Raw genomic sequence first — 22,160 nt, 5'->3', positions numbered from 1 at the left:
ATCTGTTTTATGGCACTGACTTTTAGATCTTTTGGGTTTAGATCTTGGGGAAAAGAGTAAACTAAGAGTGGTGACTTTAATACTTTTCACTGTTTTATAAGCATTCCCAGCTTTTATTTTAATTGAGTACTATGAGTGATTAAGATGCTGTGTTGGGTGCTGAGAAGAATTAAAATATAAATTAGATCTCACACACAATACTAGCATTCCAGCAGGAAATATAGGCCTTCAGTTGTACAACTAAACCTAATATGGGCTAGGAAATGGTGAGCTCTCTGAGAGTTTGAAAAGGTTGTGAATAAAAATAAATTAATAGGTTGAATTAAAGTTCTTTTCTTTGAACAAGACATGTCTTATCCTAACAACTATTCCTGGCTCATAGACTAGTAGTCACTTTGAAAGATTTTTCAAAAAAGTTTCAGAAGTGTACTATCAACTTCATTAGTTCATTTCTGGCAAAAATAAAAGCAAACTTTTTGTTTGTGGTTTTGGTCAAGTTTACTGTTTTCTCAACAGTCTGTATTACAGAACTTACTTAGCAAGTTCCATCCATCTGGCGACATCAGGAGTGAAGTGGTGTTTCCTCCGAAATCGCTTGGCAGGTGGCTCCTGAGGCCCCAGGCGCAGCAGCGCTTCCTCAAGCAGGCGGATACCCACGGGTTGCTGCCGGCTTGACAGGCAGCCCACACTGACAGAGGCTGGGTCCAGGCTCAGTAAGCCAGTATGTTGGCAACTGATTTCCTGAGAAACCACAGACAGATGTAGTTATTTAGCCTGTGGTACTTTGACTGTAACTTCACAAGTGAATAAATTGCTTCACTAAACATAAAAGAAAGTTTTGACGTAAGTAGTGATATAACCAGAATATTTTGTGTGTAATTACATTAACAAACATTCTTGAACATTCTTTGCTCAAAGGAGGAAACAACCTTTATTTTAATACTTCCAATCCAGAAATTAATTTAAAGCAAGAAAACTACTAGCACAATATGAAGATTTTCAAATGTTTTATATATTTAAACAAATGCAGTTTGCAGGAATCTTTAGTTCGAATGGATGAGAAACGCAAAGATTTCATATTCAATCACAAAATACAAGTAATATACCTCTCCTCATTATCCTATTGAATATCTTCCACCTCTTTTTATCAGGGGCTAACTTATTCAATAATATTGAATAGAGGATTTCAGGAATTATTATACTGAACTTTACTTTGTAGCTATCAATTTGAGTCTCACATATGTCAACATACTGAAAAATAAATCCCAACTCAATATGGAGAACAATGTAGTTTAAAAAAGCATTTACATTAAAACAAACTTATATGTACACACAAGATCTTATGGATATGGATATGGATATGTAAGCTCATATATGCAGACATCTGGAAAAGCCATTACCCCCACCCCACAACCACACCAGCCTCTCCCATGAAGAGCATAAAGTAAAGCGTGCTAAATTCATATCTGTATGGCAGGATAATGTTGGGATAGTCTGACAAAAACAGAGTATCTTGCAGACAAGAATTCATTTTGAGAAGCCCTTGAGGGGCAGTGATATCTCAAAGTGAGTGTTGACCTTGAAGAAAAAGAACTCACAGGATTGCCCTGCCCAACACACTATGAAGCCTGGACAGAGAAAACAGATTGTAGTTTCAGATATTAACCACAAACAGAAAACACAATATGAAAAGCTGCAAAAAGCTAAGGCACTGAGTAGCATTCATGTTGCTTTTTCCATGACCACAGCCAAACAGCAGCTCCAGGGCTAACAGAAGTTGTTTATTTACTTTAAGTTTATTTACTTAATGATTCACCTAGACAAAAATGGAAAAAAAGTTTTTTTAAATAAGGGGTCAAAACTATGAATTCAGATTTTAAAAATCACTACAGAATACAATGTAAAGAGAAACTCATTTTGAAATACTAGATGATTCAAGACTGTTTCTTAACTAAACTTTAGTTTTGCTAGGAAGAAACAATGAAAGAATTCAATTTGCAAATTATCAAACTAAGTAAGGGGGGGATTAACATGTAAAAAGAACAAGTAAATGTCTATGTGAATGATTATATATAAATAGATAAAGATACATAAAAGTTATAAAAAACTATCAATAGTTTCATTTTACATAAAAAGAACAACATGGGAAAGCTAACTATTTCATCTCTGGGAATTATTATCTAATTCAAACTGTTGCAAACCAAAGCTACTACTAAATATGATTAAAGAACATAAACTTAACTACTCCAGAGTGATTACTAGTTAAAAAATAATAAAATGAGTTGAGAAGATTTTCTATTAGAATGTAGTAAATCCATGCATTGAATGGCAAAGGAAAATTTTTTACATGAAAAAGTAATCTTTCTAGAAGTGTGTGTTAAGTATTAACTGAAAGAATGCCTACATTAAGTTCTCTGCTCAAACTGTATTGCTATAGGAAGGCCTTCTCTGACCAGTCTATCTAAGTATTAATAAAGGGACATATACCCATTTTAATAGAGAAGGGTCTATGTGTCCACTTCATTACTATCTTATATTACTTTAGCACTCCTGAATTACTTAAGTGCTGTGACACTTAGTACTTTATCTTTATATTACCCATCTAGCAAGTAAGTTCTAGGTCAGGGATTTGTGTCTCTTATTTACCATGTCTCCATCATTTAGAATAGTTGGGCATGTGCTCAAAATCAAGATATTTCGAAGACAGGAGACAGGAATGAGGAAAAACAACTAAACAACAAGCAGGGTTTAGTCAAAAGTGATGGGATGGCCTCATTAAAAAACATAACACTTTTGGCCCTCCCTGGTGGCACAGTGGGTTAAAGCACTGCACTGTGAAGCTAAAGCCACTTCCACATGAGTTCGATTCCCGCCTGCCTGGGAGGTGGCCACATGGCATGGCAGACCTCTCCTGGCCCACCCGCTGCTCCCCTCAGCAGTGTGCTTCATCGATCTGCCTGTTCTGCTCCCCACTGTCTCTGGTGAATCCTCTCACCGCCCCTGAGCCTCTGGCCTGTACCCCAGTTCTGTATGTACAAATAAATAAATCTTTAAAAAAAAAAAAAAACGTAACACTTTTATACCATGCTTGATTTCTGATTATTCTCTCATATAATATGACTTTAAAAAAGCAAAACAAATTATGTCTACTCATCTGGGGAAGAGGTAACACAAACAGAGCACATCTTCTATGTTAAACACTTGGTTTGTGAGCATGCAAAATAAATGATGTTACTATGATACAGTTATGAGAAAGCAAAGCAGACAATGCATATTTTATGAAGTGTATGTTGGACTTTTACCTGGATACAAGCAACAAAAGGGGGAAAGAAAGAAAAACTGGTGTTAAGAAAGTAATTGAAGTCCTGGAGCAACTTTTGAGTAATGTTCTCTTTTTCAGACGTGGTCTTATATTTATCCATCTCTTTTATAATTCCAGAAAATAAGCTACCAAAGAGTTGTTTTGCAATTATGGGATCTCTCTGTAAAACATTCAAAACAAGGATACATTAGGATCTGACGAAAAGGTGTTATAATTCACCAGTGCAATCTGAAAATACAAATTATAGCATACATACCTACTACACATTTCTATTCTAGTTAGAAAGTTAAAACAGGCAGTGACAAGGGAAATATGTGGAACTTAATCAAATATATCAATTTGACACATGTTGTAAATTCACATGACAATGATGGACTTGGTCATGGACCTCAGACCCAGGGATATAAATTTAAAAGCTGACTTAATCACATACATGATCACACAATTTAATTTAGCTCTTCAGTGATTCTGGGCTAATCCCTTGTCTTAAAATGGGTCCTCCCTGGTGGTGTAGCAGGATACGCACAGCACTAAGAAGCTAAAGCCACTTCAGCATGAGTTTGATCCCTGCCCCAGAGGTGAGCCATATGGAGCGGCAGATCTCTCCTGACTCACTGGCTGCTCAACTCAGCAGTGTTATTTCAGTAGAGCTGTCTGTTCTGTTCCCCACTCTGTCTTCAGTGAATCCTCTCAACCCCCACACCTCTGTCCTGTACTCCAATTCTGTATGCATAAATAAATCAATCTTTAAAAAAAAGAAGAATAGTTATATTATCCATTCTTTGCTAACTTTCCAGTCATGATCTTAAATATGACTAATAACTGCATTAATGTCAAAAAACTATTGGGAGAATTTATTGTGAGGAAAGGAAAGCACTCCAGAATAACCAAGGGATATATTATAACAACAGCTACATGAATCTACAAATGGGATAAAACAGCAAAGAATCACATATATATCTAACACATATATGCTTACACACACACACACAAACATACACGAATGCAGGGGGAAATGAAATTACATCTGCAATCTACTTAACACCAATCTACTTAAGTACCAATGCCAATTTCTAGTCTTCATAATATACTTCAGTTTTGTAAGCTATCACCATTGAGAGAGCTAGGTGAAGGATTCTGTGTACTATGTACTATTGTAAATTTATAGGAACGTTATTGAGAGTAAATAAGAAGCTTATAAACAACAGTAAAGGGACATGCAGATATAATATCTATTACTATAATCAGTATTAGTAGTAGGTACTTAACTACAATAAAATATAAGGAATTGGGCCCTCCCTGGTAGTACAACAAATTAAAGCGAAGCAACTAGCCACTGTGAAGCACTAGAAGTTATCCATAGCCACTGCAGCAAGAGTTCGATCCCCAGGCAGGGAGGTGACCCACATTACACAGACCTCTCTGTCTCACCTGCTGCTCCCCTCAGCAATATACTTCATCAATCTGCCTGTTCTGTTCTCCACTCTGTCTTTGGTGAATCCTTTCACCCCAACCTGTACCTCTGGCCTGTACCAGTTCTGTATGCATAAATAAATAAGTCTTTAAAAATATTTAAGGCATTGCTTTCCGTGCCGCTAGAGCTCTTGCAAGCATGGTGAACGTTCCTAAAACCCGCCGGACCTTCTGTAAGAAGTGTGGCAAGCATCAGCCCCACAAAGTGACAGTACAAGAAGGGCAAGGATTCCCTTTATGCCCAGGAAAAGCGGTGGTATGACAGGAAGCAGAGTGACTATGGTGGACAGACAAAGCCAATTTTCTGGAAAAAGGCTAAAACTACAAAGAAGATTGTGCTGCGACTTGAATGCGTTGAGCTCAACTGCAGATCCAAGAGGATGTTGGCTATTAAGAGATGCAAGCATTTTGAGCTGGGAGGAGATAAGAAGAGAAAGGGCCAGGTGATCCAGTTCTAAGCATCATCTTTTACTATGAAGATAATAAAACACTGAATTAATGTTTACTTCATTTGGTTGTAATTGGTCTTTGGGGAGGATAATAGTGTCATCAAATCAATAAAAATGCTGTGAGGAAAAAAAAATATTTAAGGCATTGTATTTCAGAGTCTGGAATAATTTGATATACATGTATATATAAAACATTCTCCAATATAAAAATTATTTCAATAAAAGTCAAAGGAATCTTAATCAGGTTTTTATCTGTTTTCATCAAAAGAATTCAGCTAGCGGAAAGACATAGAAACAGCCCAAATGCCCAAAAATGGATGACTGGATTAAAAAGGTGTGGTACATAGGACCACATGTGGTACATGTGGTGGCGCAGCAGGTTAAAGCACAGCACAAAGAAGCTTAAACCATTTCTGCATGAGTTTGATCCCCGCCTGCCCTGGAGGTGACCACATGGCGTGGCAGACCTCTCCTGATCCACCCGCTGCTCCCCTCAGCAGTGTACTTCGTCTATCTGCCTGTTCTGTACCCCACTCTGTCTCTGGTGAACCCTCTCACCCTCCGCATCTCCGGCCTGTACCCCAGTTCTGTACAAATAAATAAAAATAAAAAAAATCTTTAAAAAAAAAAAAAGATGTGGTACATATACACAATGGAATATTACTCAGCAACCAAAAAAAAAAAAAAAGAAACACATGTCTTTTGCAGCAACATGGATGGAACTGGAAAAGATCATGCTTAGTGAAATAAGCCAAAAAGAAAAGGAAAAATACCAGATGGTTTCTCTCATAGCAGGAGTATAACGGAACAGACAAGAAAATAATGATAATGATGAACAGCTACATACCAGAGACATTTTGTGGGGGTGGAGTGGGGAATGGGATCAAAAACAGTCGGGGGAGGGAAAGGCACTGGACTATGGTGATGACACATGGGTGATTTGGTGATGGGAAACCCCAGGGGATTGGAACTGAGATGGAAAAATGCATAAAAAATATGTAAAAATAAACTATTATAAAATTAAAAAAAAAAAAGAATTCAGCTAGAACATCTCATTCATTCTCAATAATTTTATTCTTTATTGGCTCAGAAATTACCTTTTTTTTGGTCCTCTATTATTAAGAGAATTAACTAAGCAGAATATTGATCCCACTGATAAGCTGATAGTCTCCTGATTCTCCCACCCCTTTAAAAGAACTGGCTTAGCATAATGAATTTTTTAATATATTACTTTATCCTCACCAACATTATTAGCAAGAAAAATATATTTCAATATCTGATTTTATAGAGTGAGAAACTATAGAGTAAGAGTGCTAACAACTTGACAAAAAGCCCAGCTGCAGGATCATCTTCCAGATGACTCTCAAGTCCAGCTTGGCATATAAAAGACATCCTCAAAGATGGGAAATAGCAGCCAGGACCTGGAACAAGGTCTTCCAACCAAGACCACCGTTTAGGACAAAGTAATATGTCATTTATGATGCAGTGTGGCCTTCAACCATATCCCTTTGTATTGAATAGACCCCTGGAACTGTTCAACAGATTTTAATGTATCAAAAGAAAATGCAGCATTCATGGACAAACCTGGGCCACAGCTTGCAAGGGTGTGATCAGACTGCTGTATTTAATCTGAATGTCGGGAAGGTCTCCTTGACGGTAACTTCTGTACAAAATAACCTGTGCATCATGCTTCATTTTTAATTCACTCTTGAGTTCCTATAATCATTAGAACCAACAAAGAGAGATTAGAATTTTCATGTAAAACAATAAGGGAGGTGGGCCTCCCTGGTGCTGGTGCAGGAGTTAAAAAAAGTCTCTGCACTGTCAAGCTACTGCCAGCCACTGCAACAGGAGTTCAACTGCCAGCCAGGGAGCTGACCTTGTCTCACCTGCTGCTCCCCTTAGCACTGTATTTCAGTTAATCTACCTATTCTGCTCCCCACTCAGTCTCTGGTGAAACCACTCACACCCCTACCTCACCCCATCAGCTATTAAACTGTCAGTAACTGTCTTTAACATAAAGGTAAATGGGTGACAATTTTTATCCAAAATGGGTTAGCCACTGATTTGCCAGTTTATAGTAGATAATAAATTCACATTAAAATCTCTATATCAAATCTTGGCCCAGGGTAGTCTCCAAAGTTCCTATGATACCATTTCCCTCTGAGCCATGAGCATTTACTTAGCCAACTATCCTCTATCACGTAGTCACCTTTGACCTTCCCTTATCAGGGATGTGGGGACCTGCTCATTTATTTGCCCAGAATGTCTGTTCACAGTTTTCTCATCATTTGCTTTCCACCTCAGATATCTCTTCAAAGAGGTTTTCCTCACCACTTCTTTCACAGACATGCTTATCACCTAGTTATTTTCCAGCACCGCACAAGTTAAAACCATAACTCATTTATTGGCTGTACACACTGGATTATTGCTCTTTGAGTGCTTACATTACATTTACTTCCATACCACCAGTATCATATAGTGCCTGACATTGAGTATGAGGTTCCAGCAAATAATCAACCATAGGAGGATGCCTTCTGAGATATGATTATCTCTATGCATTACTAATGAGATTCAAATACCTGTATCTGGGAATGCACTGCCTCACAGCAGGCCTACATTTATTATTTAAAACACTTTGGTACTGGGCCAAAATATTCCCTGCAATTTTTTTCAATAATTCTGGTTTTCTCTCTTTCTTCTACTGACGACATCTATTCCGTCAAGCATGCCTAGTACATTTCAAATTTAATTAGCATTCATACCTACTTCTCTGAGTAGGAAAAAAAAGACCTCCAGTAAGGAGTAGTGTGGAATGACTTTGCACACAAATTTTAGAACCTAATCTTCAAAAGAATAGTTGTAGTTACTGGAACAAGAGGAAGGTGAAAGATATATTTTCTTCCCACAGAAGATATAATGAAACCACTCATCCATCTCACATTCGATTTGAAGGTTAATTAAGTTGTTGAGAATTTAAATTAAGTCAGAACAAAAACAGGTTTTTTTTTTTTTTACTCACCATTTGGTCCCCCTTTCCAAGGCTCCTTTGCTTCATTAGTGAGTCACAAGAGCCATTATCTACAGTAGTCACAGGGACTTGGTTCACATGTAAGTTTATTTTTATTTTTCAGTTGTTTGCATAATTACATAATTTGGGGGGTTAAATATACACCTCCATATATGCACATGCTTCACTATACATTAAATTCATATAGTGCTGCTTTTGTCATTTTGATTTACAGGCCATTATCAGAACCAATATCTGACAGGACATTTATTTCTTAATAATTATTCCTCCAGGGCTCTCTCTGGTGGCGCAGCAGGTTAAAGCACAGCACTAAGAAGCTAAAGCCACTTCTGCATGAGTTCGATCCCTGCCTGCCCTGGAGGTGATCTATATGGCACAGCAGACCTCTCCTGACCCACCCACTGCTCCCCTCAGCAGTGTACTTTGACGATCTACCTGTTCTGCTCCCCACTCTGTCTCTGGTGAAGCCTCTCACCACCCCTGAACCTCTGGCCTGTTCCCCAATTCTGAATGCACAAATAAAAAAAAAAATAGCCCTCCACATAAAATAGACATTTCTGACCAATCAATTTCTTGAAAAATATACAAACCTTCTCTCGTTTTTGTTCAACAAGACCTTTCCTGGCATATATCAAACTGAGTTTTTCTTGGTCCTTTAAAAATCTCCTGCGTAATCTTAGTATTTCTGCCCGATTGTCTATACCTGAAAAAGAAATCATGTTCATTATAGACAGTCACATAACATTTAGAGTTGACCTTCCCTCCTGTGCAGAATTCCCTAAATAAAAGCGAGACTGTTTGTTTAACTTGTTTTTTACTTTTATTTAGATGGTTTTTGTTTGTTAAGGCTGTAAGCCTACAGAAAGAAGAACAGAAGAGGTATCTGAACAGTTTCGAAGTCAGAGAACAGAAAGTGCTAATTCCTATAACCCAACCCTAATGTCATGGTGCAGAGAATAGAAACAAAGCAACAATAGTGAAAAAGACCAGAAAGGCTCAGGGGCTGGTGGCACTGAGCACAATCAGAGGAGGGGAAATGAGGTTAAGCAAGAAATACAGTTTGAAAGCAGTTTGAAGGGACAGTGAATGGAACGGGAAGGCGTAGTTGGAGGCAAAACTACAGTGATTATGTGGACTTCTGAAAGCTGCAGCTACCGCCTTCTCATTTGGCATTCAGGATACTGGCTTCCAGGGTATTAGCAGTCAAAAGATTGGAGATTTTGCTCTCTGGATAATCAACAAGCATAAAAATTCAGATAAAGATAACTACACATCAGGAATTTCAATACCAAGGACCAGTTCAGTTTCTATTGGTGAGACCAGTTAACATGCATTCTTCCCACTTAGCAGCTATCCCAAATGCTTTTTAGTGCCCTCCTTGGATGTAAAATCAATTAACATAATTCACCACCTAAACAAAAAAATATAAAAACCATGTGACCATAGCAATAGGTACTAAGAAAGCATTAAATAAAGTTACACATCCACTGATGATGAAGGCCCTTGAAACACTCGTGATAGAAGGAACATATGTTTTTATTATTTTTTTTTTAGATTTTTATTTATTTATACATACAGAACTGGGGCACAGGCCAGGGGTGCAGGGGTGGTGGTAGGATTCACCAGAGACAGAGCGGGGAGCAGAACAGACAGATCAACAAGGTACACTGCTCATGGGAACAGCTAGAGGGTCAGGAGAGGTCCGCCGTGCCATATGGATCACCTCTGGGGCCAGGGATTAAACTTGCACTGAAGTGGCTGTGACTAGCTTGCAGAGCTGTATCCTTGCAGAGTTGCTAGCTAGCTTGCAGAGTTGCACCACCATGGAGGGCCCAGAAGGAACATATCTTTACATAATATGGACCATATAAAACAAGCCCACAGCTAACAACATTCCCAATGTTGAAAAAACTGAAAGTTTTTCCATTAATATCTGAAACAAGATAAGGATGTCCACTCTTACCACTGCTTTTCTATATAATACTTAAAATCCTAGCTAGAGCAATTAGAGGAGAAAGACATATAAGGAATCCTAATTGGGAAAGAAGTAAAACTACTATTCCTTGCAGATGATAATGTAATAAATATAAAGAAAGAACCCTAAGAATCTACAGAAAAACTAATTAAAACAGTAAACCAATTTAGTAAGTAGGTTACAAAATCATACACAAAAATCACTATCTTCCTTTACGCAAACTGTCTTAAAAGAAATGAAGAAAATCATCCTATTTACAACTGTATCAAAAAAAATTAAGTACTGACAACTTAGCAAAGGAGGTAAAAGCCCTATACAAGGAAAATTATAAAACACTGCTAAAAGAAATAAGACACAAAGAAATGGAAAGACATTACCTGCTCATGGAAAGAACAATTTACAATATTAAAATGGTCATCCTACCAAAAGTAATTTACAGGTTCAAAGCAACTTCAGTAAAAATCTCAATACCATTCATCAAATAAATGGAACAAATAGTGCTGAAATTCATTTGAAATTATATAAAACTCCAAATAGCCAAAGCTTTCTAAAAACAACAAATGCTGGCAAGGATGTGGTTAAAAGGGAACCATCTTACAATGCAGATGGGAATGTAAACACTATTGAAAGCTTTGCAGACATTCCTCAAAACACTAGAAATAGATTTATCATATGACCCAATGATTCTACTCCTAGGAAGCTACCCAAAGTACACAAAAAACACTGGGGAAACCTGTACTCCTATGCTTATTGCAGCACTACATACAATATCCAAGATATTGAAACAACATAAATGCCACAAAATAGAGGAATGTGGTATATGTACATAATAGAATACTGCTCAGTGATCAAAAAAGTTAAATTCATGCCATTTGCAGAAACAAGGATGGAACTACAAGGGATTATGTAAAGCAAAATAAGTCAGAAGGATGGTTTCACTTACATTATGGAATATAGAGAAACTGAACAAAACATCAGGAAAAAAACCCAAAACCTAATCAGGCTGTAGATTTGCAGCACACAGCAAGGGAAGAGGAGGGAAAAGGATAAAAAGATGGGAGAGAAGGACACAGGCACTGTGGTGATGAATCACAGGTGCTCTGGTGGTGGACTCTATGAGGACTACACCCTAGGAAGATGTCAAATATTGTCAAAAAATTAACAACAGTGTAAAAAAATTAGTTAACTGCTTTAAAAAGAGATCCAGGAAAAAGAGAGAGCCATGCCTCTTGATGGATCACAGGCTAAAGGAGAAACAGTAGAGGAAGAATATAAAAGAAAGAAGACTGAGGAGAACACTCAGTGCAGAGGAAGACAGGGTAGGAGTGGGTTTCTGAACACTTCTTCAAACAAAAAGTGTGAGCAGAAGGAAGCCTAGATTTACTTCAATTAAATTTAGAGAATTGTGTATTGGCTAGACTTGTGACTTAAAAGTAAGAAAAAGAGGGCCCTCCCTGGTGGTGCAATCGGTTAGGACACAGCACTGTAAGATGGCCGCAGCTGCTTCAATACAAGTTCGATCCCCGGCCCCAGAGGTGACTCACATGTGCAGCAGACCTCTTCCGACCTGCCTGCTGCTCCCTCCAGCAGTGTACTTCATCAGTCATCCTTTTCTGCTCCCCACTCTGTCTTTGGTGAGTCCTCTCACCACCCATGCACTGGGTATAAGCTGGGCTTATACCCCAGCTCTGTATACATAAATAAATCTTTAACAATATATACATAGAGGCCCTTCCTGGTGACACAGCGGGTTAAAGTATAGCACTAAGAAGCTTAAGCCATTTCCGCATGAGTTCGATCCCCGCCTGCCCCGGAGGTGACCACTTGGCGTGGCAGACCTCTCTTGGCCCACCCGCTGCTCCCCTCAGCAGCGTACTTCCACAATCTGCCTGTTCTGCTCCCCACTCTGTCTATGGTGAATCCTCTTACCCCCTGCACCTCTGGCCTGTACCCCAGTCCTGTATGCAGAAATAAATAAATCTTTAAAAAAAAAAAATATATATATATATATGTAAAATATTTTTTATTAGTATGAAAAAGAATGGCTAGAGTAAGAAAAATATTTTGTGTGTTTTAGTTCCTACAACTAAATAAAAAGTAATTTGCCCTCCTGATTTTACTTCTACATGTCTAAATAAATTTTCTAGAAGTCTAAATATACTTACTGGGCATTTTCCAGGAATCTATCACAGTACTGTTTTTCTAGTCATACTCTCTTTGTGAGCTATACCACCCACTCCCAAGGCTGTGATTCTCATGAGTTACTTCCATGCTGCCTTGATGCAGACTCTCAATTGTGAGTTTGCCAAGCTCTACCAGTACTTTGCAGTTAGCACTCTCAGATCCCACAAATTCACTCCTCATGTTACTCACCTATTCATCCTACTCGAGGCTCCTTTGACTCCCATCCCCAGTTCCTCCTAAGGTATTTATTCTATAGGGTTTTCTACATGAATCTCCCCCACGAGGAGGTCATGTAGAATCCTCAGTCCTTTTCTGCTGGGTTATTCAGCTTACCACATACCATACCCTCAGCTTGTCTTCAATGTTCCTTACCTTTGTTCAGAGCATCTGCCCACACAATGTGTAACTGGACTTCTAGTGGGCCTTGCTACACAGTACACTCTCCATCAATGTTCACTTAACTGATCTGAGTCCCTTTCGCTTCCCAAACATACTCCAATCTTTACTATCTTTGTCTTTCTTTCACCATCTCCTTTCTTACATCAATCCCCATACTGCCTTGGAGGTGATCTCCACAAGGTTTCTCCTGACACTCTCTCCATTCTCTACCTAAACTTCCCCTCTCTTTCAGATTTGGTTTGCTAATGCTGTCTAATCTCATGACTACCATCCTATTGGCCTAACCACTCAAGTGGTCCAGAAAATCACTAACTGAGTCCAATTTAGTCAATAGCTTTTCTGGAATACCTAAAACTAGGCTTTCAATAAATATGTGCCCAGACATTTACTGAATTAAATTTTAATAGATTTAGTAAAGGTGACAATGATGTATGAAAACAGCAAGAAATGTGCTTTCCTTACCTAAGTGTCTGAGGTCAACTGGAGGATAGTCATTTAAAATGCATTTTAGCAACCTACTTTACCTTTTGCTTCTTTATCCATCTCATCACCTGGAAGGCCCAGCCGTTTTTTCCCAAAATCAGGTCCCACTAATTTCAAGGATGTTCTCTGTGACTTTTCATTCTTCTGATGAGCAAACAATAAGGAGGAAGATGAGGACTCAAATGATGAGGAGACTGTATAGTCTGTCAGTGGGTCAATACTGCTCCTAGTTAACCAGTTAAAGGAACTTCTTTCATCTGCCAACAGGTAAGAGGAGAGCACATCACAGCAAGCTCAGCACATCACAGCAAGCTCAGCACTGCACAACCCTGCCAAGTCCATACCAGATAGGACACATGTCAAACACTGAATAAAAAAAATAGGGCAAGTGGTTCTGCAGCTCCAGGGTTTCCATATGCTCACCCTACCATTGACTAAGACAGTTGGGCCAGGGAAACAGTCTGTTATGGTAAAAGACACCAGGCAGTGGCACAAACAAAACACTAGTTATAGCTTAAGGCAGCCCAGGCATCCATGGCTCCATATCTCCATTAGTGAAGCATCATCTGCTCCTTCAGGCTGCAGTAACCATTACATGAGTGCTATTTCATCTGTAATATAAGAGAATATGAGCCACACTTTCTAACAGCAGTGTCATTTAAATTAGTCCTACTCAAAGAGCCAACCATCTGTGAACATTTTTTTAAGAAGGTTAAATACATCAAATGATTTCACTAACAGGAGTAGTATAGGGGAACCAAATAAGGAATAGGGTAAAAAAAAATAACAATTAAAAAACACAACACAAAATCTAAAAATAAACAGGAAACGGGGAGAGGGAAGAGGTCAAAAAGATGGCGGGAAGAACACAAGGGACTATGGAGATGGTGCACAGGTGAATTGGTAGTGGAAATTCTATGGGGCCTACCCCTGAGAAAAGAAAGCAAACATTGTAAAGAAATGAACAAAAGAAAGAAAATTTAAATATTTATATAAAATAAAAAGACCTTATATTTTGCTGATCGAGAGAAACAATTGAACCATGTGGGAAAGAAAGTGAAATAGGTTACAAACATAATAAATGAATTTGGTTTAGCTCTACTTGCTTTTGATATAAGGATTTTTAAAATTTGATGTACTAAACAGGTCATTTTTGATGAAACCAAAACAAACATGCAGTACTGAGACTTCATTTCTTTGTTAGAAATACTTTAAATTAAAAAAAAGGTAAAATGTACATATCAAATTGATTTTTTTAAGCATTTTAAGCAGAGAGTTCTGAGCATCAAGTACATTCAAATAGTTGAACAACTATCACCACTATCCATCTCCAGAACTTTTAAGCTGAAACGTCACACTCATTAAAGACCAATACCACTGTCTCACACTCCCAGACCCTGGAAACCAGCCTCCTATTTGCTCTCTTTATTTTTCTGTCTTCTAAATTTGACTAGACTAGGCTCCTCATTCTTTATCTCTTTTGACTGACATCTTTTATAGTTATCATTTTTTTCTCTATTAGTTTCACTTTTCTTTTAGTCAGTGTTCCTGCAGCAGCAGGTGATTCCACAGGTCAGTGCCTGGTATACACCAGCCAGGTATTCAGGTGGACGGTTACCTGCATTTTGTGTAGGTGTGAAATCAGTCTGCTGCTGTGTGGCTCGTATCTGTCTAGCTGATATCCCTTGAGCTGAGAGGGATCCTTCTGGGGTCCGGTTCTGGGGAGCACTTTGGGAGGCCTGAGTCTCAATAAACATTGGAGTAAGAACAGTACTTCGGAGACGCCAGTCAGAATCAATAGTATATTCCTGCATAAAGAGTGTCACATGAAATAGCTTCTTTAGCAATACTGAAATATTTTTATTTAAGACCTAGTGGTACTATCAGTACATAAGCAATACATTCATTTTTCTTTTTGAGAAGCAGCCAAGAACCTTTTCAAATTAAAAAATTTTAACTAAATAATTATTTTCCAATTATTGGGGAATAAAAACCATTTTTTTTTACTCCTTAATACTCCATATTAAAAGGTCTAATGCCACAGATGATAACGGCACCACAATAAAACTGCTACAAGCTCAAGACTCACCACAAGCTCAACCCACTGACAAAGACCAGGAACCCATGAATGGGAAGAATAGAGCGATGCTCTGTGCTGCCAAGCAGGAGCTTTAGGGGTCAGAGTATACTTTTGTTGAGGAGGCCATAAGGCACAAACTTATCTATTCAGTGAATGTTAGGAGCAATGGAAGGGGAAGAAAGCAAAATGGAGAAAAGAAATTCTAGGTGGAGAATAAAAGAAAAAGTGTGAGCTGAGCTGAGTACAAGGAGTATGGGCAGAACAGACAAATGTGAATGTTTCAGAAAGGAATGTGTGAATACCTCAAGGAAAATGATAAAGCCAGTTTAACAGTTTTAATAAATGTCTACTGACTAACAGAAAAGTTAACAATTACAAAAATAAGTACATTACCTGAAATTCACATTCAGACAGTGGGTGCTCAAACATAAGGTTTGAATAATCTGGGCTCATGCTGGTCATTTCAAGCAGAAAATCTGTTGCTAAACTTAAAAAGTGCATTTCTATCTTAGGAGAATATAAAGAATTTAGTGCCAACAATCGTTCCAAGGTATTTGAAGGTAACCTAGTTTCATGACTCCAGAAATTTCGAATAATTAATCTGAAAAGCAGAGAGGAAAGAAGTATGTTAACAAATGAGAAAAAAAGTCACACATATGTTGACATGTGAAGAGATATAGTTGGTCATCTATATAATTTAACACAGGAAGAACACATTTAAATTTGTATAAAGAGTTTAATCTGAGTTATAAAAAATATGCATTGAAGGAAGAGAAAATTACAGGACATTAGAATATTTAATAAGAGGTGACAAATGAGATTACTTTGTTCTCATCTATCTGGGAAGCTCTTGATGATAAGTACAAATTAACTTTTTGAAACTGAGAAAACAACTGAAGATATTACATACTGTCCTTCACTGCCTTGCTAAAATATTTACTCCAAAAGTTAGTGCCATAAAAATACCCAAATCATAAACTAGTTAAAAATCATACTAGGCTTTACAATTAATAAATGCTTATAAAATCTGAGTACAATATTTAAAGCTCAATGACTAAAAATTGGACAATAATTAATATTCAGAATCATACACAAAGTTTCTACCCCTTCTTATATAAAACACTCATGTAACTAACTTAGGTAGGCATTTCAGAGGAGCACCATCTACTCCCACAAATATATATAGATATGTATGTATATAAAACATTCATACTTCCAGATAATTAGTTTTCATTATAGTTCAGTTAGCATTAATAACATTAATGTATAGTCTGATCTCAACTATTTATAGTTGAATGGAAAACAGAGTCCTCATTAAAATTTTATTTTTCATGGGGCCCTCCCTGGTGGTGCAGAGGGTTAAAGTGCAGCACTGCAAGTGAGCTGCAGTTGCTTCAGTGTAAGTTTGATCCCAGCCCCGAGGTGATCCACATGGTGCAGTGGACTTCTCCTGTCTCGCCCACTGCTCCCCTCAGCAGTATACTTTGTCAATCTGCCTCCTCTGTTCCCCACTCTGTCTTTGGTGAATCCTCTCACTGCTCCTGCACCTCTGGCCCATGCATAAATAAATAAATCTTTAAAAAAAATTTATTTTTCATTTGAAGCTCTTTAATTCACTGCAATAACAGAGAGTGCTTTTTGATACTGCTTTTTCAAGTTTTCTATTAAAGCAACTTTTCAAAATGTTTAAAAGTCTTAGTGTGACTAAAATACATACTTATTAGACATCATGGTTATGGGAAGGAAAAAATGCTACTATTGCACATAAATGCTAAAAATACTCTATACCAATCTATAAAGAAATACCCCTAAATTCATTTGTTCTGGCCCAATTACTCTAGGAGGTACACCTACTTAAGCCCCAGGTTCTCATCTATCAATCCTTGAATCAACACTTCTTTGGCCAATTTAAATATTTCCTGGGAGTCAACATCTCTTTGGTTTTCTGGATCTCTGAGAAAAAAGAACAAAATAAAACATTATCTCTTCTAACACTTTTGCTCAACTCCAATAACACTAAGAATAACATTTAAAAAAAAAAAAAACAACTGGCCTTTCCCATGGAATTGGAATTTTCAAAATCATGGTAAGACCATCCTCATGCATATTTCCTAGTACTTACTTTTAGTCTCTCTGAAGCCCATTTGTGCTGGCCCACCCTATCCTGTGCACAGAAGAGAAGGATGAGTGGTGGGAATGAGGCTGCAGAGGGCTCCCTTGGAACTTTAAGGGGAGTTAGGACAGCCCAGGTTCCACAGGGAAAGGCTTGACAGTGCCCTCAAGGATGAAGGCCCTGAGCTCATTTTCTTAATCTTGTCAAACCTTATAGGAATGACTATGGAGCAAATTTTATAGCAGGGCATTTACACAATTAAATTAACCAAGGATTTCACTCTCTTGAGTATTTCCCACATGTGTAAAATGAGTTAACGTAAGCATGTATTTCAATATACTAAACAAAATAGCTTGAACTATTAATCTTATGTGTCAAGATTTTTTTTATTATTTATTATACTCTGTACCAGACTGCTAAAGGCACTCACATGATTCCTTTGAAAAAAAGTTAAATAACACAGAGCTTACCGGTAGTTGTCATGGATCCACATAAGGATATTATACATTTGCTCCCTGCATACAGGAGAGGGGTGAGAAATGAATTCTGTAACAGGATTCAGGAGTTCACGAAGTTCTACCGGTCTCAGTTTTGCCATCATCTTATATATTATGTCCAAACACACTTTCTGTCTTTCATCATCTCTATAATAACAGATTTTTTAAAAACACACAAATTTAATAATATTTATCACCATACTTTCAGATATGATAAAAATTTTTCTTGTTTAAGCTATTCTGTATTCTAAAATGACATAATAGCTAATACTTAAAATAACATTGTTAAAAATTATCATGAGCTAGGATCTCCCTGGTGGCGCAGCGGGTTAAAGCACTGCACTAAGAAGCTTAAGCCACTTCCGCTGCCATCCCGCCTTCCCCGGAGGAGATCCACATGGGTGGCAGACATCTCCTGACCCGCCCGCTGCTCCCCTCAGCAGTGTACTTTGATCATCTGCCTGTTCTGCTCCCCACTCTGTCTCTGGTGAATCCTCTCACCCTCCGCATCTCTGCCCAGTTCTGTATGAATAAATAAATAAATCTTTAAAAAAAAATTATCATGACCTAAATTATTAAAAACAAATTAGTCCAGTGTGGTATCCTGAATTGGATCCTGGAATATAAACTAAATAAAGTTGATTTAAGAGTAATGTACTAAAATTAATGTCTTAGTTTTGACAAACTCACCGTGATATATAAAATGGTAAAACTGAGTGAAAGATTTGTGGAAATGCCGTATACTATCTTCTAAATTTTCTGTAAATATAAAACTACTCCAAAATAAAAATTTTATTTGAAAATACCTGACAATGTCAAACAAAATAAGCTAAATATATAAGAGTAGCTTGTCAGGCTACCAGGCATGTAATATACAAGGTTGTCAAATGAGGTACTCACCTGTTTCTTTGTTTTGTATGCCTTTACCTCCTTAAAGGAGGCACCCAATTTCATGCCCTACACTGTAGACATTCAGCACACTGAAGGCTATTAGAAGACATAAATTTTTTCTAACTGGAATTCACTATACAGATTCATCAGTGATTTATTACTGTTTAAAAATATATATGCAAGACATGACTGGAAAATTTATTACTGTTTAAAAATATATCTGCAAGACATGACTAAAAATTTAGAGAAATAAAAAAGTAAGTATGCAACAGTATTCTCTTTTTTTAAAATAATATAATAGTTTATTTTTATTATATCATTTTGTGCCTTTTTCCATCTCCATTGTATAATCTCTGTGGTTTTCCCATCACCAAGTCACCTGTGTGCCATCACCACAGTTTAGTGCACTTCCCTTCCCCCCAGTTTTTGATCCCATACCCCATTCCACCCCCATAAATGTCTCTGGTATATAGTTGTTCATTATTATTATTTTCTCCCCTGGTCCTTTTTACTCCTGCTATGAGCGAAGCCATCCAGTATTTTTCCTTTTCTTTCTGACTTATCTCACTTAGCATGATCTTTTCTAGCTCCATCCATGTTTCTGCAAAAGGCATGTGTTTATTTTTTTGGCAATAGTATTATCTTAATATTTACTTTAAATTATACATTGATATGCTGAAAATAAATGAACAATTTTAAAGTAACAGAAGCTTCTTCCCTGTAAAAAATAGGTAAAAATTTCAAAACAATGCTTTTTAAATCTGAAAATAGTCTTAGATACCCCAGAGATATGGCCTCCCCAAGGTATCATGTTGGAGGAACAGGAAGGCAAAGCCCATTACTTTTATTCTCCAATTCAAACATCATACAACATATCACAAATATGTGTTTCATGATAACCTGCAAGTTCTTTATGAGTTGAATGAGACTGCTAATCAGTGCAAATTTATGAGCCAAATGCATCTATGAAGATGGGACTGGGTCCCACTCACCTGTGTTTCATGACTTGGATGAAATCCTTGCTCTTTAGTTGTAGGTAAAGATCTGCTGTTTCCTCTGCACGACATAGTATTACCTCTAGGCAAAGAGTCTTCATCACACCATGTAATTTTGGCAGCAGGAAGAACACAGTGTTCATAAACCTGAGAATCAGTGAACAGTCAGCAAGTTCAGAAGGTGCTCACAGAACCTATTCTGCCATGGGACATTTACCACCACATCATCCTACCTGTCAGCAAGAGGAGGGAAGTTCTTCACAGCTTTGTTCAAGCATATGATGAATTTGTCCTCCATTGTGTTCTGATGTTGCTTCAACTGTTTTACAATCAGTTCACATATTGACGCCTGTAGTATCTGGAAAATTAAGTTTCTTTTCAAATACACAAGGCACTAAAAATGGCAAAGTAAATCCTAGGAAGATGGTTAGTGTTAGCATCTATAACAGTTATTTGCAAGGTGAAGTGCAGGGAGTGTCCACGGGGCTATTATCACCGACCTGCCCATCAGAAGCTCTACTGATTTCAGGGGAGCCAGGCACTGATGTGTGTGTACTGTCAGACTGATAAAGGTTAGAGTTTCCTTCTAACACTCAAACACAGACAAGTTATTTGAGAAACTGAACTAAAATTGATTTTATAAATTTTTTATGTTGGGCCCTCCCTGGTGGCACAAGGGGTTAAAGCACAGCACTGTGAAGCTATCCTCAGCCACTGCTGCACAAGTATCGAGGTGACCCACATGGTACAGCAGACCTCTCCTGTCTCACCCATTCTCCCCTCAGCAGTATATTTCAGTCAGTCTACCTGTTCTGTTCCCTCTCTGTCTCTGGTGAATCCACTCACCCCTCATTCCTCTGGCTTGTACCCTAGTTCTTGTATGCATAAAAAAATAAATCTTTAAAAATTGTGTTTTGCATTTAATGTTCAGACCTCTCTGAGAAAAATACTCAAACCTGATTTTTTCAAGCAACTCTGTCTAAATAGCAGTCTGTCACTGTCTATCTCCCTATATCCTATTTTCTCTATTATTTATTCTTACCTACTAAGATAGATCCTTTGTGCATTTTTTTCTCCCCTCAAAAATGCCCACTCCCTAGGGTTGTTCTGTCCTTTTATTGGCTGCACTCCCAGAGCCTAGGACCAGTCAGTAACTATTCAACAAAGATATTATATATAACAACAGAAACCCAGCAATTAGGGTAAAATAATAGAAAATAAGTATACATACTGCAACTGGGATTTAATAGTTTAATTTAGCCCTAACCACAACAGGTATCAGAGTAATTTATTCTATAAGGAAACCCCAAAACCAAAGTTCAGGGGATAAAAACTGATTAAATACTCAAATCCCAACTTTTACAATAAAAGGTAAGCTACCAAATTTAAATATTTACCAAATTTCTGAGTATTTTTAAAAATGTCTTCTTTAAAAAAATGAGCCCTGTATATGATAACTAGAAATTCAGTTAAAGTATTAATACATGTAGACTGCTCACTTGGTCTTAAAGTACCGAGGATTTATCAAGTGCCATGATAAATCAAAATTTTAAAAGAAGCATATATTTAAAACTGCACAATATACTCACATGGTCTCTTTCAGTAACATATCGAAGAATAAGTCCTAAAACTTCTGCTGCTGCTGCATAAACTTCTTTATATTTTACCAAAGACATATTACTGACCAAAGCTTGAAAGTATCTATAACAAAGAGAAAATGAACACATATAAAAGAATCCATTCTGTTATTTGATCTAAACATATAATTTTATTTCTTAAATCATATTAATAGCACAAATTGAGAAACTATGAAGTCTAAATCATGATTTGAATTATCTGTGACACTGAATATATGAGTATGTGTTTAAGGTTATTAAGGCATTTAACATGACCAGGAGAGCATATGAAAGTTCATGGAATTAAAATGGAGATAAAAAACAATTATTCAAAATTATGACTTACCCTGCTTCCATTTAAAGTCACCTTCTATGAGAGGACAGTAGATGAGATAAAGTGGGCATGAAGGTTGTACTCCCAGACCACAAAAGAAAATACCTTTAACCTTCAGCCCACAGGAACTCATTGAGGTAGTAAACAAGGAAATCACAGTTTCAAAAAGTAATTTATCTAGAAGTAAACTATTTTCCATTGACTCTGTGTTGATTCACATGTTGTCTATGTTCCCAAGTGCTGGAATGACTCATCCCAGACAAGGAGGCTAATAGGCCTAGCGGCCTAACAGGAAAACGAGAGAGAGACAAGATAGCC

General features: G+C 37.4%; 1 protein-coding gene and 1 pseudogene across 1 annotated transcript in view; one reads left to right on the top strand and one right to left on the bottom strand.

The window, feature by feature from the left end:
* Positions 1-22,160, bottom strand: part of PRKDC (protein kinase, DNA-activated, catalytic polypeptide) — a 212,101-nt gene that overhangs the window by 62,254 nt on the left and 127,687 nt on the right. Inside the window, exons 51-62 of the mRNA XM_004680043.2 lie at positions 21,482-21,593; positions 20,126-20,250; positions 19,890-20,039; positions 17,980-18,153; positions 17,251-17,349; positions 15,790-15,997; positions 14,935-15,124; positions 13,358-13,573; positions 8,866-8,978; positions 6,829-6,960; positions 3,303-3,482; positions 536-741 (exon numbers count right to left, since the gene is read on the bottom strand). Of these exons, the coding sequence (XP_004680100.1) occupies positions 536-741; positions 3,303-3,482; positions 6,829-6,960; positions 8,866-8,978; positions 13,358-13,573; positions 14,935-15,124; positions 15,790-15,997; positions 17,251-17,349; positions 17,980-18,153; positions 19,890-20,039; positions 20,126-20,250; positions 21,482-21,593 (1,905 nt within the window). The remainder of the gene's footprint in view (positions 1-535; positions 742-3,302; positions 3,483-6,828; positions 6,961-8,865; positions 8,979-13,357; positions 13,574-14,934; positions 15,125-15,789; positions 15,998-17,250; positions 17,350-17,979; positions 18,154-19,889; positions 20,040-20,125; positions 20,251-21,481; positions 21,594-22,160) is intronic.
* LOC101627014 lies at positions 4,912-5,299 on the top strand (annotated as a pseudogene).

This window comes from Condylura cristata, unplaced genomic scaffold (genome assembly GCF_000260355.1).
Source record: "Condylura cristata isolate star-nosed mole 26May11 unplaced genomic scaffold, ConCri1.0 scaffold00009, whole genome shotgun sequence".
In the NCBI taxonomy this organism is placed as follows: domain Eukaryota; kingdom Metazoa; phylum Chordata; class Mammalia; order Eulipotyphla; family Talpidae; genus Condylura; species Condylura cristata.
The sequence above is the reverse complement of the archived record's forward strand: the minus strand, read 5'-3'. Positions and strand labels throughout refer to the sequence as shown.